At 42.1% G+C, this 15466-nt stretch overlaps 1 protein-coding gene across 1 annotated transcript in view; it reads right to left on the bottom strand.

Moving 5' to 3' along the window:
• The window catches only part of ascc3 (activating signal cointegrator 1 complex subunit 3), a 218877-nt gene that overhangs the window by 64320 nt on the left and 139091 nt on the right, over positions 1-15466 (bottom strand). Inside the window, exon 14 of the mRNA XM_030724721.1 lies at positions 10758-10892. Coding sequence (XP_030580581.1) covers positions 10758-10892 — 135 coding nt within the window. The remainder of the gene's footprint in view (positions 1-10757; positions 10893-15466) is intronic.

Raw genomic sequence — 15466 nt, forward strand, 5'->3', positions numbered from 1 at the left:
AGACACCACATGCACACAGAGTGAGACCGAGATGTGTGGCGTGACTGACAGCAGCCCTGTGACCTGGCCGGGTATGAGGGGAGTCCTCATCACAAAGCTTTATCTCTCTCTCTGGGCATCTAAATGGAGGTCAGTGCCCAGCAGGCTTCTGCACTGCAAAGAGAAATCCCATTACTGCCAGCAGCTGTCGGCCTCACACACACTCAATGAATGTTTGGATTGCAATGATTGTCTGCATTTGTATGCAAACCTTGTGGATAAAAGCCAGAGGCGGACGGTGCAGCAGGTCTGCTGCTGTGTAGTAAAATGTCACAGAGGTAAAGGGTTTCTGCCAGAATATGAAAAATGTTTTGTTTTACCTCAATCACTAATTTAACTAGTTACCTGTAGTTACTTCAGTTTCACACAAGTTTACTATCATACTATTAAACATATTTTTAGAATTTTTAATACAACTCTGCTCTTTTTATTCAAACAGCCACTTTTCAGTACACAGGAAAAAAATGCATATTTCTGAAATGTTACAGACGACCTCCTCATTCACACATTTAAATGTCCCAAAACTGACGACACTGAAACGGGACACAGTGGAATTAAGGAAATCACCTGCCGACTTTAAGTCCAGTCTTAAAGGAGGTCTCATAAACGCACAGCGCTTTCAGGCTTAAGGCCCTTTCACACCGGATGCGTTGTGTAAAAACGACATGAAATTCTGAATCTTTCGGATGCGAACCTGTCGTGTAACCTACATACACACCGACGCGCTGCGTTTTTGCGACTAAATCCTCCCTATATAACGCACGGTGGAAAAAAAAATGCAGTCGACATCAAGCGATGATGTAATGGTCCTGATGTTTCTAAACAAGAGAAGGATGAAACAGAGTTTATGGTTCATCCAGCTCATAAGAAAGCAGCAGCAGAGAGAGTTTCATGGTTTGATCTCTGAGTTGAAGCTGCATCACGGATGCTTTCACGCATATTTCAGGATGTCAGTGGGACAGTTTGAGCTCTTGTTGGCAGAGTTGGGATCACATGTGAGGAGGCAGAGGATAATATCAGCGAGCCGACTGACCCGGAGCAGCGTGTAGCTGTGCGTCTGAGGGAAAATATTATGATTTTATTGTTCCCACATGACTGTATATTCAGTACATTGGTGCGTGTTTTGAGCTATGACCTCACATGCTGCTAAATGCAGCGCTCTGATTGGTCAGACCTGTTTGTTTGCTTGCGAAAGTCAGAAAAATCGAACTTGATCCGAAAAAATAAATGCCGCAAATTCGTCCTGTGAAATATCGCGGTCGGTGTGAACGGCTGCATTAAGAACAGGCGAGTCCGAAAAATGTTTTTAACGCACGAAACATTCGCACGGAATTTACGCGTCCAGAGGATGGATCTCACGGAGGATCCCTGCACAAGCAAACCCATATGGCAGCAACGTGACAATCAACCAGAGTTGTTGTCCCCTGTGGCCATTTTAAAGAACTCCCACACTGGTTTCAATTTCCCAACATCTTTAAATTCAGTCTGTGCACAATCATCATGAGAGTGAGTTTCATTACAGCATTTGATGGTTTTTGTAACTGCACTTGCTATAATGTGGTTTACTAGAGTGGAAGAAGAGGGCTATTTACTCTATGTAAACACTCAGTTACCAGAATGGAGCCGAGGTTGTGGTTCTGTTAGAAAAAATGACTTTGGGAAAAGCTCGGGACAAAAATGACTTTGTGAAGATTAAAGAATGTTAAAAAAAAGAAACAGTCAAAGTTAGGAGACAACATTTGTACACTTGGTTTGGTCCTGTGTTGTGGTTTGTGTGCACTTTGCTGTCACTCACATCTAATATCCTTATGTGCTCGTTTTGCCTTCATCGCACTGCTTGCACTCTGTCAGGTACCAGTATGATAAACTGTATTTAGGTATGTTTTAAATATCCAGAATGAAGTCACCGTTGCCACAGATTCCCACTGTTGGCCTGAGGAGAGTGTGAACAGAACCAGACAGCGTTTCAGGGAAATATTAGTGCTTCTTCAAGCACACGCTCACTCACTGGCTTCCCAATATTTGACGCTACAAAGTTAGATGCATGTCTGACTAAGCCAAGGTCCAGGATGCCTTTTTGGTTCCTTCCAAATACAATAAGTCAAGGTGCTGACTAAAAGCACCTCTAGTTCACCCTGAAAGGATTCAGTCTGAGTGCTGCTCAGAAAATTGGGATTATGATTCACAGCATCCCCTCCCCATGTGTCAGGTCTCACTTTTCTGTCCAGCTTTGAGTGGGAACATTCAGAACATGCCTGCTGTTAGAGGTGGTCAGACATTCAAACGACTCAGCCTAATTTACCAGAGGACGCTCGTGACTGTTGTTACGCCGAGCAGAATTCCTCTGTACTCGACTCCTGTGTGGAATTTTGTTATACTGGTGCCATTCTACTTTGTCTAAACACATTCCAACAGAAACGATCCAATAATTAGGAATACTGCCCTTCCAAAGACACACAGCATACACAAGTGACAAATGAAAAACTAAAAAACTGAACCCTTAAACCAGAGATCATCAACTACATCTGTCCAAGGGCTGGGATTTTTCTCAGTGTGAGGGCCAGATGCTCCCGTAAAGTAAAATCAAATTAATACTGTATCCTCAGTGATATATTATCATTTGAGATATCAATTTTCCTTTCAAATGTATACTATTTTGAATGAGTCCTGCATGCACATGTTCTTCTCTGTTACGTTAACAGTTGTTATAGAGACACTGCAGTTGTGTGCAGTTGTTCTGATTATAGATATGAGGAAACATTAAAATGTTACATGAGAGCAGCGAGTTTATCTCTGCACAATCTGCTTTCCAGAAGTGTTTTTGTTGTAGATTTTTAAAATGAATAAAGAAACATGAAGAGTTCAAATGTAAAACCATCTAAATCTTTCAGGATCTTATGGTAAATTTTAGTGATTTCATTTTCATTTCCAATGGTGAGGTGCCTTTTTTCAAAAATGTAAATATAGTAATTTAACTACTTTTAAATAATATTTAGTTTTGAGGCAAAACCAGCAAAATCTTCGGTCCGTCCTCAGCCCGGCGTGAATGAAGGCCCAAATATCAGACTATGATTAAAAGGTTTCAACAGATTCACACAGTACAGCTGCAATGGCACAAAATGGCAGCACATTTATTTTAACAATAACAGAATAGCAGATACTAGGCCGCGGGGTTCGTGATAACCGAGGGACGGACACATACGGGGGGCTGTGACCACATGTGGGTACACGCCGAGCCGCCTACCCGTTCGGTCCCCCTGCCGGTCAACTGTGTGAGAGAACCTTACAGCAAAGAGCCCGGCGCAGGCCGGGGAGTACGCTCAGTAATGATCTATTTTTATCCAGCCATTTAGTTAATAAGCTGTGAGACAGTGGATACTTACATTGGTGCCCCTGTCACCCATGTAACTGAAATCTGTGGGAATTACAGGCGTTAAACTTCATTAAACAATTATGGGAGATTTTGGACCAGCCCCCCCGCCCCCACCCCCTCCCCCCACCCCGCCCCCCCCAAAATAAATAAAATGAGAGCCTCTTTGTTAGAATAATGGTGTTAATCATTTGAACAGAGACTAGAAGGATCATGGCCAAGGCAGGTTACAGCTGTTCTAGCGGTGTGTGGTGCGAGTCATCAGGACAAGGTTGTGCACTCTGCCGGGGAAGGCAGGTTATTGAAACGCTCTGGCCGAGGCTTCTCTTTGAGGTGTCACACTGTGTTACAGACATGCTTCCAGCCTCTAATCTAAGGTGAGTTAGTGCTGATGTCTGCTGTGTCATGACTGTATTTGAGATGGCAGTGACCTAAGCTCCTGATCAGGTCCCATTAAGCCTTGCTGCTCACCGCAGCTCCTGCTGCACAGCCCTGTCAGTACACAGACAGCACGCTGCCAGCTCCGCTCACTGTCTATCACGGTTGTGACTATGGAAAGAACATCAGCTTACACCAGAGCTAAAGTAAATTACTCCCAACATTCAAAGACCTCCAAGTACATCTACGTGCAACTGTTTTCAAATTTTTGACAATTCAATTGAGCATTCCAGGTTCCTGGTGGGTTGAGGAACAGTACACACTACTGCAGCATTTTCAGACGTGTGGTAGTAGCAGTATTTTTGTGCAGCACACTCCAGCTTCAAAGCTGAGCTTTCAAAGTGGAATATCACAGTGAAAATGTGACTAATGACACCTATACTCTGTGGTGGAGAGAGGCAGAGTGATGGGCTCTCTCACAGCCCCACTCATAACGTGGACTCTCATGAGCACCACAACTATTCATTTACTTCAGTATATTGAGCCATGATGGCTAATTGTGGATTTCATTTAGTGGCCCTTGATGGACATATCTGGTGCTCCAGTAGACCGGCTGTTACACTGAACAGGCAGGAGAGAGGGAGAGGATACGCTTCCATCACACCTACTACACTCCACTTTTCCATTATAATCGGCATCTTTCTCTGAATATGCCATCTGCTATCTTAGCTCCTTCTAACACAGAGAACTGCTAAACCTACATCAAACAAGCATATTCAAAATTGTAGCATTCAGATTTTCTCCTGAGCCAAAATCAGAATTTATCAGGTTTGCCACATTTTTCACATAATTTAAGTACTGCAACAGTATGTATTCAGAAGGAAATATTACCTGCAGGCAGCACGTTATACTCCGTACTATTAGCAGATAATAAAGATGTTATAATACACTGAAGACCATGTTATTAGTAAAGCAGTAACTAAATAATAGCTTGTTATTTGGTATATTTAAGTGATATGAGACTAAATGCATGTACACAGTGAATAAGGCAGGGGGCCAGGGTTAGTAATGGAGAAACACACTTAAAGGTATCAGTGAGGTAACGGTTGAGTAAAACTATCAGCAGTGTTTCTGGGTAAGATGCCATTAAACACGTTTACGTTATTTCTTTGAAACAAAGAAGAATGAATATCGCGCTAACATTTTTCATCTCAGTATTGTTAGAGATTACTGTCTCCATATTACAATTATCGCCCACGTTATTTGGCAATTACTTTGGTAGTTGCACAGTATTTACTTAATAGCTCCTTATCAAGTCATTATATCACCATTAGCATGTTATAAGTGAAATGTATGCTGTTCAAGAATAAGATGAGTAAGAGATTTAATGAGGGCTACTGGAGATATGACTGTGGGAGAGTTTCGAGGGTCCTTAAATCTTTGAAACTTCCTTCACTACCATCTGCTGTAAGCAGACAAAAACATAACAGACGTGGTAAATAAGTGTTTAATTGGCTGATTCAATCTTACTGTGGCACACTGAATCTGCTGCGAGGCAAAGCTCAGAAACCCGAGCAGAGACAGTACCCAGCTGAGCTGTGTTTGTAGTGATGATGTGCTTCTAGAAAGACTCCTGTAAGCTGATTTTAAGAGCCTTTACTGTAATGTTTGCTGTGAAAGTCTGTTCTGCTGCCGTTTCCTCCCCTGAAACTGTCACACTTCAGACACACTCATTATTTCTCACAAATGTCAATTCTCTCCACTTAGATTCTGCAGTCCAGGTGACACAAAGTCAAATGTTTGTAAATGTCATTCTATTTTATGTTAATGAAACACTTTATGTTCAAAATATTGCCTACACTAGTCAACCACAACATAAAAACCACTGCCTGGCATTCTTCAGATCCCCCTTATGCCACCAAAACAGCACCGGCATGCTCGATGTTTGTCTTGTGAGCCATCAGTGGTTAGAGTTGCCTGTATTAGAGCAGCTTTTATTTTTCTGTATAGCATTGGTAGAGTGGGGGCAGTGTTTATCAAAGCCCCGGCTGTGCCACATTCTGCCTTTACTGCAGTTACCTCCTCTGAAGTCACTGCTGCAGCACTCACAGGAAGTGTGAGTTCCATCTATCCATGCTGCTGCTGTAACATTATTACATTAACCTCTGACTTCTCACTCAAGTTTGGGCAATACGACACATTTGTTTGACGTTTCTGCTAAATTTAAAGAAAAGAAAACTACCTAAAAAAAATAATAATGTGCATGCTTATGAAGACCTTTTATCTCAGTCACCATACAACAAGTCCCACAGATGGTTTCTCCTTTTTTTAAGATGCTCGATGTGTTGTTTGCCCTTTTGAGTCGACAAAAAAGTGTACGACACCGGTCCTTTGTTCGTGAACAATGTGGGTGGCACAGCAAAATAGTTAACACTCCAGTCAGCTGTTTAAATGCTGATGAAGAAGCAATTAAAGAGGAAAATGGACTTGCTATGCAGTGCCATGATAACATGCAAGGCTGCTCCCTGAGGCTATGAGACTGCAGATGAGCTGAAACACAAGAATAGGCTGGCTGGATGGAGAAGTACTTCACACTTCAAACAGTTTTCTTCACACTGCCCTCTGTTTTACAAAGCTGTCTTTCTATTTAAGGCAGCTGTTTCTGTGCTGTGTGTTTGTCACTCCACTGTGTCACTCCTATTTCTGCCAGCCTTTGAGGTGTGGCTCATTGTTGTTGATCACTGCATTGGGTAACTGGTTTGGCACAGTGACAGCCTGTCACAGATCTGACAATGAAAGCACCAGCAGTGGACTAGACTTGTAAAAATAGCACCAAATGAAAGAAAATGGAGACATTAATGAGCCTAGTCAGGTGTTGCTGTGGAGTCCCTGGAGGCTTTGCACTCAGAGGCATCGGTGTGTCTGCATCTGTGTATCCTGTCAGACAAAATGACAGGAAAGCAGCACATCTGAAGGCCGCAGAGAGACGAGGAGTTTAAAGAGAAAGATGTCCTCAGTGGAGATGCCTTCATACATTTCCACTGCCTATCTGGACAATTACACCATCATTAATTTAATATTCATTTCTTAATTAATATGTATGTCAGCTGTAACAGACAAACATTTACTCCACCGCGCCATGCCGCTATTTAAACAATGAAAGGGGGTGAGCGGTGTTACCCCCTTTTGTTTCAAAAAGCACGACAGGGCTCCAAAATGATTTGTGTAATGGACCCAGGGGACCACAAGGTGTCTCTTATCCTCCACAATAACCGCGGCCTCCTTCTGAAAGCAGCCGCATGGTTTCACGTCTCAGAATTGGATACTTAAAACGAGAGAAAAAAGAGGAGGGGGGGTTGAGAGGAGCGAAGGTGACCAGAAGAGAGGTGGGAGGGAAGGAGAGGGTGGATTGTCAAAGTTGGAGCAAATGAAAGTCAAATAGGCTTTTGAATACTCTCAGGTGAGAGGTTTACACAGAGGGTTCCTGCACACAGCTTACTGTGGACCTCACACTAAAGACTGTAAAGACCCCACTATACCATAACCTTCATTTCCACCTGTGTCTGTTGCTGCTTTAATACTTTATGTTTCAAACTGATGAAACCACGTGAGAGCTGTCTACAACGATGTATTAACAACCAAAACAGGCAAAGAAGAGAAATCATCATCTCAGTATTATTTTATTACTGCCAATGAGTCCAGATATCACTGAATGTCACCTGATTGGTGCCTTTTATATATGTTTTATATATGATTGTTTCCAAACTACTAAAAACACATCAATGAGCTACTGAGATATTCTGTCATCACATCGCTTACAGTGCTCTGCTTATGCAAACACCCTCCTACACCACCAAATCATTAATAATCGGCAGCCCTAATAAATGCACCCTTTCCTTATGTTTACGTGTGTTGGCTGACATTTATAGAGATCAATAACACAACTATGGAATAATGTTGGCTGTATCCTTAAAGTCAGAAACAAAGTGTCCATATGTTTGTACAGCACAGGACATTAGAATATACTAACATATCTTAATCTGTTGCATTGTATCATAAACCATACATGGGTATGGTTTATCTATTAGTGCCTATGGTCCCAAGGCTCCAGAAAGCCATTACCTGTCAGCATGATCAGATCAGAGCTGCATATACTCTAAAACCGGACCGGGGTTCCAGCCAGCGGTCGACTACCCGGAGCCGCACCGCCCTGACAATTTCACCGCTTTGCTATTGGAGCCGTTCCCTATCACCACAATTAACCAGTGGGCGCGGCTTTAGCACTAGCAAGCAGTATGAAAAAATAAATACATGAATAAAAAGAGAGCTGGTGGATTCATTAATCACACACGTTAGCTAATAATTGGGAAAAGACAGTTGTTGTATTTTATGTTGTGTTTTTTCATTTTTGTTTTTTCAGTTTGTGCCTGTTAAACATTCAAACGGTCGTCAGTGAGGTCGTTATCCAAGTGTCTAAATGTTCACAAAACGCCACACACACACTTCTGGCTCTCAGCAGGAGAACAGAGCAATTTTCACTAATTTACTACGATTACTGCAAAGACCATCTTACTTTCAGAACATGCGATTTTGTTCTAAATTATGTAAATAAAAACATAGCCTTGCTTATTTTTTTGTAGAAAAGTCCATTCATACTTAGAAAAATCAGCACAGGTGATGTGACAGAGGTGGATGTTTCATCAGCTCATTCATCCACAGCATCCACGTTGGAAGAATACTGCGCTCCGGAAAAAAAAAAAAAAATCAAGGTCATCAAACGGAGCTAAAGAGAAAAAACGAGGCTGTCAGTGCTGCAGCCGCGATTAGTGACAGACCTTCAGCTGAAACACGGAGACAGTTTTTACCATAGAACTACAGAATCTGGCTGATTCCATGGCTGCATGTTGGAATGCAGTTATTATAACATATTTAAAGTACTTCCAGGTTTTAGGTTTTAAAATACACGATATAAAAGCGCGCACACACACAATGGGAAAAAAAAAACCTCTTGGAGCGCACATTCACAATTTCTTCTTACTCGAGAGCACTTTCTAATCATGATCTCACCTAAAACTGTATTTAACTAGAACTGAGTCTAGTGGGTGCATTCAGATATCCAAGCTTGACTGACAGCCTCTCCAAACCCCGAGATAAAGCCAATTAAATCATATGGACAGGAGAGAGGAAAACAGACTGACTTTTAAAGCTGGATAAATAAACGCTTGATTATATGTCTGACCTTATAGGGGCTTTATTCACCGCATATGCATATTGGAGATTAAAAAAAAAAAACCACCTATAAATATTAATGTGGGGCAATTTGCAGTGTGCAAATAAGCAGTGCATTATCTCTGTGTGGGCTTAGAGTAGAGTCAGTCCTCTGCCCCTTCCTTCACCAGAGCAGGCCTGACTGACAAACACTCAAAGATGAACTAATGGAATGGATAATACTCATTATGTTCGGACACAGGGAAAACCACCAGGACTGAATTAATTTTCAGTTAGTGCATATGAAACTTCACGCATGCACATAAACTAAAGGAATAGTTACACAATTGCTTTTTAAGTACTCTTTCAAAGCCTAACCAGGCCACAACGCATCATTTTAGTCCCCCAACGTAATCTCTTGTCGCTATTTCCAGTTTTAGAAAGCATGAAAAGTGATCTGATTTGTATACATAACCCATTTAAATAGAAAGAAGATTAGAGACACATCAATCTTGGCTCAGCCCCAGGGAACAGAGGAAAAGGTTACTAAATTTATCACTCTGCCTTCTGTTGCAGGAGATTTAAATATGGGAGTTGGCATCTGACTGACCGTCCTCTGAGGGAAAATATAGCTCCACCTCTGTGTACTCTCACAGCACAAAGACCATTAATTACACACACATGCACACTCACCATTAGTGGTCCACCCTCACGCCTGCACTCACATGCATTATGGCAGCAAAGCTAAATGTGTAGTGTTCACAATGCTGAGCTGTGAGAAAGAAGGAATCCAGGGTTCTCTTTGGAGCTGCCACCTCTTTGGCATTGCCTTCAGGTTGCCAGTTCAATTCTCACAACCAGGCAGTGTGTGCAGTATCGTCCAACATGGTTTAGAAACCAAGTAGCAAAGACAAGGATTTTCTGCTGAAAACTGTTTGTACTGCTTTTATGTAACACACAAAATGTGGTCGTGTGTCTCGTGCTACAGCTTTATATTGTATGTGGGTTATATAGGTGTAACCGTCCCAGGCAACCTCACAGAATAGGTGGGTTTCAAAGTTTAGAGACAGTGGATACTTTTTCGAGCTAGTTGACAAAATGAGGTTAGCCATCAAACTAGTCCTCCAAGTTTGCAAATTGTAATTTATCACAGAAATAACCACACAAAGAAAATTGTTCAGGAGACGTAATCAGACGTGTCTGTGCCACATTTTTAACAGAACCATTTATATCTAGCACCGAGTTATAGATACCGTAAACAGACAGCATTACGTTAGAGTCAGACCAGGTGATAGTGAGACTAAATCTACCCACAGCTACAATAAAGTAACCTGAACCTTTTAATAACCTATTGGCAGTGTCTATGTTGCTGTATTTTAGTGTTTGTTTTTGAAATATTTGTCTTGAAATAAAATAAAGGATTTGATGATAAGCATCACTTTTCTTCTCTAATCAGTTCACAAAACAACCCTGCAGAACCTCTGATGTGCTGCTCTGCAGGCTCGCCCGAGCACTCGAACCTCCAGGCTTGGAAAATGCTGAAACGCTGAATCTAAAAATACCTCATCACACTCTGTGACAGAACTGTTGTTTTTAATCATCTACATACACGTATGGGTTCAGTGCTACAGTAAAGACGGCCCTGTCACAACTTCATTCAACGTGCATTTGAAGATTCTTGCTGAACATGCTTAAATAACACATCCATTCATTTCCTATTTATTAAAGAGCTTAAAACATGTGTGGAGCCTTTTCTTTTTACCTGTTTCTCACACTGGCCGTAGTCTGGACCTTGGTCTGGCTGAAAGAAACAGATCTCTCCATGGTTCTTCGCCATCTCGATCAGTCCCATGGCCGTCCTCACTGTGGCATTACGAGCATGGACAAACACCATCACCTGGGGCACAAAGATACAGCTTAAACAAGTTCATAGCAACACAACCCACAGATTTATAGGCAGCATGCTAATTCAGCTAATACGTAAACTTTAAATCAATTACGTCAACAGTTAAAGGACTAAAAGTTAGAAGAGGGGAGCCTCTCGAAACCCTCCTCTAGGGGCAGTGTGCAGACCAACACTCTGAACTGTAACTCATGAAGCTGCAATATTCAGCTGTAAGAGGCCACCGCTACCAGGGAACACTGTTACCATGAAGGAGATGTACGGGGGCTGACACAACGCTTAGGAAGGTAATTCATGTCGAGGTAACATCCACATGAAGATTACAGTAAAATCATTACCTTCATTTATTGCTGCTTTTATGGGTTGATAAATACATCGTACATAGGAGCAATAAGAACCGGACTCCAACAGGGCAGCCCTTTGTCATCCATTGTGTTTATTTTTATACACAGACTTACTAGATGCAGCCAAGGGGTGGAGGGTCTCTCAGTCTCATCTCTGCTTTTCACAGTGATGTAGTTCTGGTGGCCTCCAGCTTCTACCGGGGGGGTTTGTGTGAAAGTGTGAAATATTAGGGATGAAAATGAGCAAGTCTGAGGCCATGGCTCTCTCAGCCAGAGGGGTTGAGGGTTGAGTTCCCACTCTGGCTTAGGAAGGAATTGCTGACCCAAGTGGAAGTGTTCAAGTATCTCAGGAGCTTGTCCACAAATGAGGGGAGAGACGGATGGACTGGTGTGGCGTCAGCAGTGATGCAGAGCTGTACCAGTCTGTTGTGGTGAAGAGAGAGCTCGGTGTGAAAGGGAAGCTGTCAGTTCACTGACTGACCTACATTCCTACCCTCAACAGTGGTCACAACCTCTGGGTAGTGACAGGAGGAATAAGACTGTGGATAAATGCGGCAGAAGTGAGCTTCCTCTGAAGAGTGTCTGGGCTCGGCCTTAGAGACTAGGAGTAGAGCTACTCCTTCTCCACAGCTGAGATGGTTTGGGCATCTGATTAGGATGTCTCCTGGACGTCTCCTAGGTGAGGTGTTTTGGGAATATCAAACTGGAAGGGCAGACCCAGGACACACTGGAGAGATTACATCTCTCAGTTGGCTTGGAAACATCTTGGTGCACCCCAGATGACCTGGAGCAGGTGGCCGGGGAGAGGGAGGTTTCTCTGCTTAGACTGCTCTCCCAGTCCCAGTGAGGAGGCAGAAAACTTTAGCTCACTGTAATTAAAACATCTTTTAGACTTTTTTAGTTCTACTAAATCATTCAGGCTGTGTGTAAAAAATGGTTAGCAGTAGGCTAAATGTACACATTAGCTACATTAGCAGTTGGAGTCCATCTAAAAACACCTTAAAATACAAAATTCTCAAATGCTTTGTCCTTTCATTCTGTTACATGTAGGAAAGTTTGTTTAAATAAATGCAGTTGTATAATCAGATATGTCTTTATGTTGATGATTTACTCTCTTATGGCTCACAATGCAATTCAAATGGTCTTTGTATTTTTTTTTTTTATTTTTATTACCAAATATGATTTTTAGCCAGCTGCTATGTGCAGGGAAAAATGAACTTAAAATCACAGCAGGCCCTACTATGAAAGCTCTAATTTACCTAAAAATAGCAATTCAAGAGCCAGATGGTTTTTTCCTTGTCTTACTTCAAGACATTAAAATATATTATTAGACAAAAATGCTGCATGACTGCAAACAAATGTGGCAGCCAGCTTTGTGTATCATCCAACACACACGGTCCAATGAGACCACTGCAGCTAATGTTATTTATCAGAGGTGTTTTATCAGCACCACTGGGCTGTGTGGAAATGTTGATGGTAGTAACTGCTGGCTTTTCAGTTTATTAAAGTATTTTCTGGCAGCACACCTTCCACCAGGAGGAGGGGGGGGGAATCATAAAGGAAATTTCATCAATCACATCCTCCCAGATGAAATTAATATATGTCACAGACACTTCTTGGCAATTTAATACTGAGAGAAGAAGACCCCCCCCCCCACTCCCACCCCCCAGCTGAACAGTAAACTCTGCAGCTACCCTGAAGCATTGAGGCTTTAAACAACAAATATGTATGGGTAGTATATGTTGTTAGTGGTGCAGAATCAAGATGCCTACAAGTTCTCGAGGACTACAGAAAAGTTCCCATTAAGTTTGTGTTTGAGGGAAAGAATTGTCAAAAGAGAAGTGGAAATGGCAGGATAACAACGGCACTCAATAGGCTGCTCAACTCCTGCAGCAGATGGAAGCTAAATGGTAAAGTCTGAATTCACAACTCTCTTGTTCCCAATAGGCCTGCAGAGGGCTGCAGAGTGGAAGCAGAATGAGTGGAGAGCAGTGGGTGGATGGGGGAGGAGGGGAGGGTAACACCGGGGGAGATAAGGACTTCAGAGAATTTAGATAACAGGTGTTCATTCCAAAAGGTTCACACAAAATATTTACTGCAGTAAGGTTGCTATTCATGAAAAAGTTCAGTGAAGTATTTTTGAGGAGTTGTGGAAAAGATTCTAGAACTAAACCAACTTCACTGTCATTCCACTCGGAACATTTTACAGTGGACGTCTTAGGAAAATTCTTAACAAGCATGCCTGGGATTTTTGGGAATAAAGCAACCAGGTATGCTGCATGCACAGCAGCATCGCATTACCTCGACAAAAGCTGAGGAATGCCAATTTGACCGAAGAAGGCAAATAAACTCATAATGTATTAAACAAAATCCAAAAGCAGTGTGTAAAATATTAAGTACACCCCATGATTCAATAGCTTGTAGATCCACCTTTCAATCACAGCATTTCAATCAGAGAACTGGCTGGGACATCCAGTCCTGGGAAGACTGGCAACTGTCTTGAGTGTTTTCCACAATATGAAGTCCATAATCTCAATGTGCTATCATGGACTTCACATTCTTTGGAAATGACCTTCCCACATTGATGGACAGCAACAGCATCTTTAAGCTCATTGCTGATGTCTTTCCTCCCTGCAATTGTGTTAACACACACCTGAATGCTCCAGAAGAGAAAACAGACCAAAGTTATGCTTTTACAGTCGGTGGTCACACCTGTTTAATAAGCATATTTAATTAGCAGCACCTGCTGCTACTTGCCCTCTTATGGAAGCAGTAAGGATTAAGCCAAAATTGATCTGAGGTTGTAATAACCTAATTTTAAGACCTGCAAAAGACCAGATTCTTTTTTATTATGTTCTGATCTGTAAAAAGTTGGAAATAAAAGACTGCATACTTTCTTTTTTACCATGACTACATGTTTATAAATATTAACGTGCCCATAACTTGTAGAGTTAAAAAATATTACTATGGATTTTAAAATCTAAAATGATACTGACACCTCCTGGAGATCATTTTTGACTTAGACGTGAAACAGTTTTTGTTTTAATCATCCACTTCAGCTGTCTTCTGTAGCCTTCCTTCTTCTGAAGAATGCACTAGACTGGCAGCCTAATGATGGCCTCCTTTACTCGCATCATCTGTTTGGACCTCAGATTGAGAGTTCCTGTGAGCAGCTATGAGATACTACTAAATGCATATTCAACTCCAGATCTGTTATGGAATAACAAGGTAACAGGCGTCATTTCACAGTGAGTCTGTCAGTCATCTGTCCAGTTACTTTTGAGCCTCTGAACTCCAAAACAGTTAATGCAATACTTTTGCTAAACCTGCTGAATGAAAGCCTGCATTTTAACCACATATTAGATTTAAAATGAACTGTGATTGTGTACAGAGGTAAAATTTAGAATAATTAATTAAAATATAGTAGCAGACACCACCACTGCAAACCCTCTTTTGCCATTAAAAAGCTACTGTCTATATTTACTAAAGAGGTCCATCAGTTTTGCATCTACAAGGTGGAACCAGGATTATTTTTGTGGCTGGTCCTACTGCATCTGTATTTGCAGATGTTTCCCCTTTGAGAATACAAAATTGTAGGAGAATGTATGTAAATTAATGTGGTTATAATAGCTGCCACTGGAAGTGTTGCTTTACTGGAATGAGAAGAGGAGAGTTTATCATAAGGATTGTGTAATTGGCACAGGTGGATGGGCTCAGAGTGCACTGCCTAAGCTTTTATACCTACAGCCTCATACAGGCTGCAGGGATACAGCCAGAGGTGAAGGGAGCCATCAAGCTAAAGGAGTCCTATTGGGCTTGGTTAGCTTGTGGGACTCTGTAAGCAGCTGGCGGAGCGTGGCTCTGACAATAGCTGAAGCAAAATCTCTGGTGTGGGAGGAGTGAGGTGAGGCCAGGAACAGGACTTTCAGTTGGCCTCGAAGCAATTCTAGCAAACCGTCAGGCAGCTTAGGAAGGGAAAGCAGTGCTCTACTCACACAGTGTATAATGCAGATGGGGCACTGACTTTATAACTGAGGATATAGTCAGGTGGTGGAAGGAATACTTTGAGGATCTCTCCAAACCCACTGGCATTCTTTAAAGGAAGCAGAGTCTGAGGAAGAGGGGGATGACTCGCCCATCACTGGGGGTGAGGCCACTGAGGAAGTTAAACAGCTCCCTGGTGGCAGGGCCCCTGGGGTGGATAAAATATGCCCTGAGTTCCTA

This window comes from Archocentrus centrarchus, unplaced genomic scaffold, assembly GCF_007364275.1.
Source record: "Archocentrus centrarchus isolate MPI-CPG fArcCen1 unplaced genomic scaffold, fArcCen1 scaffold_40_ctg1, whole genome shotgun sequence".
NCBI lineage: Eukaryota > Metazoa > Chordata > Actinopteri > Cichliformes > Cichlidae > Archocentrus > Archocentrus centrarchus.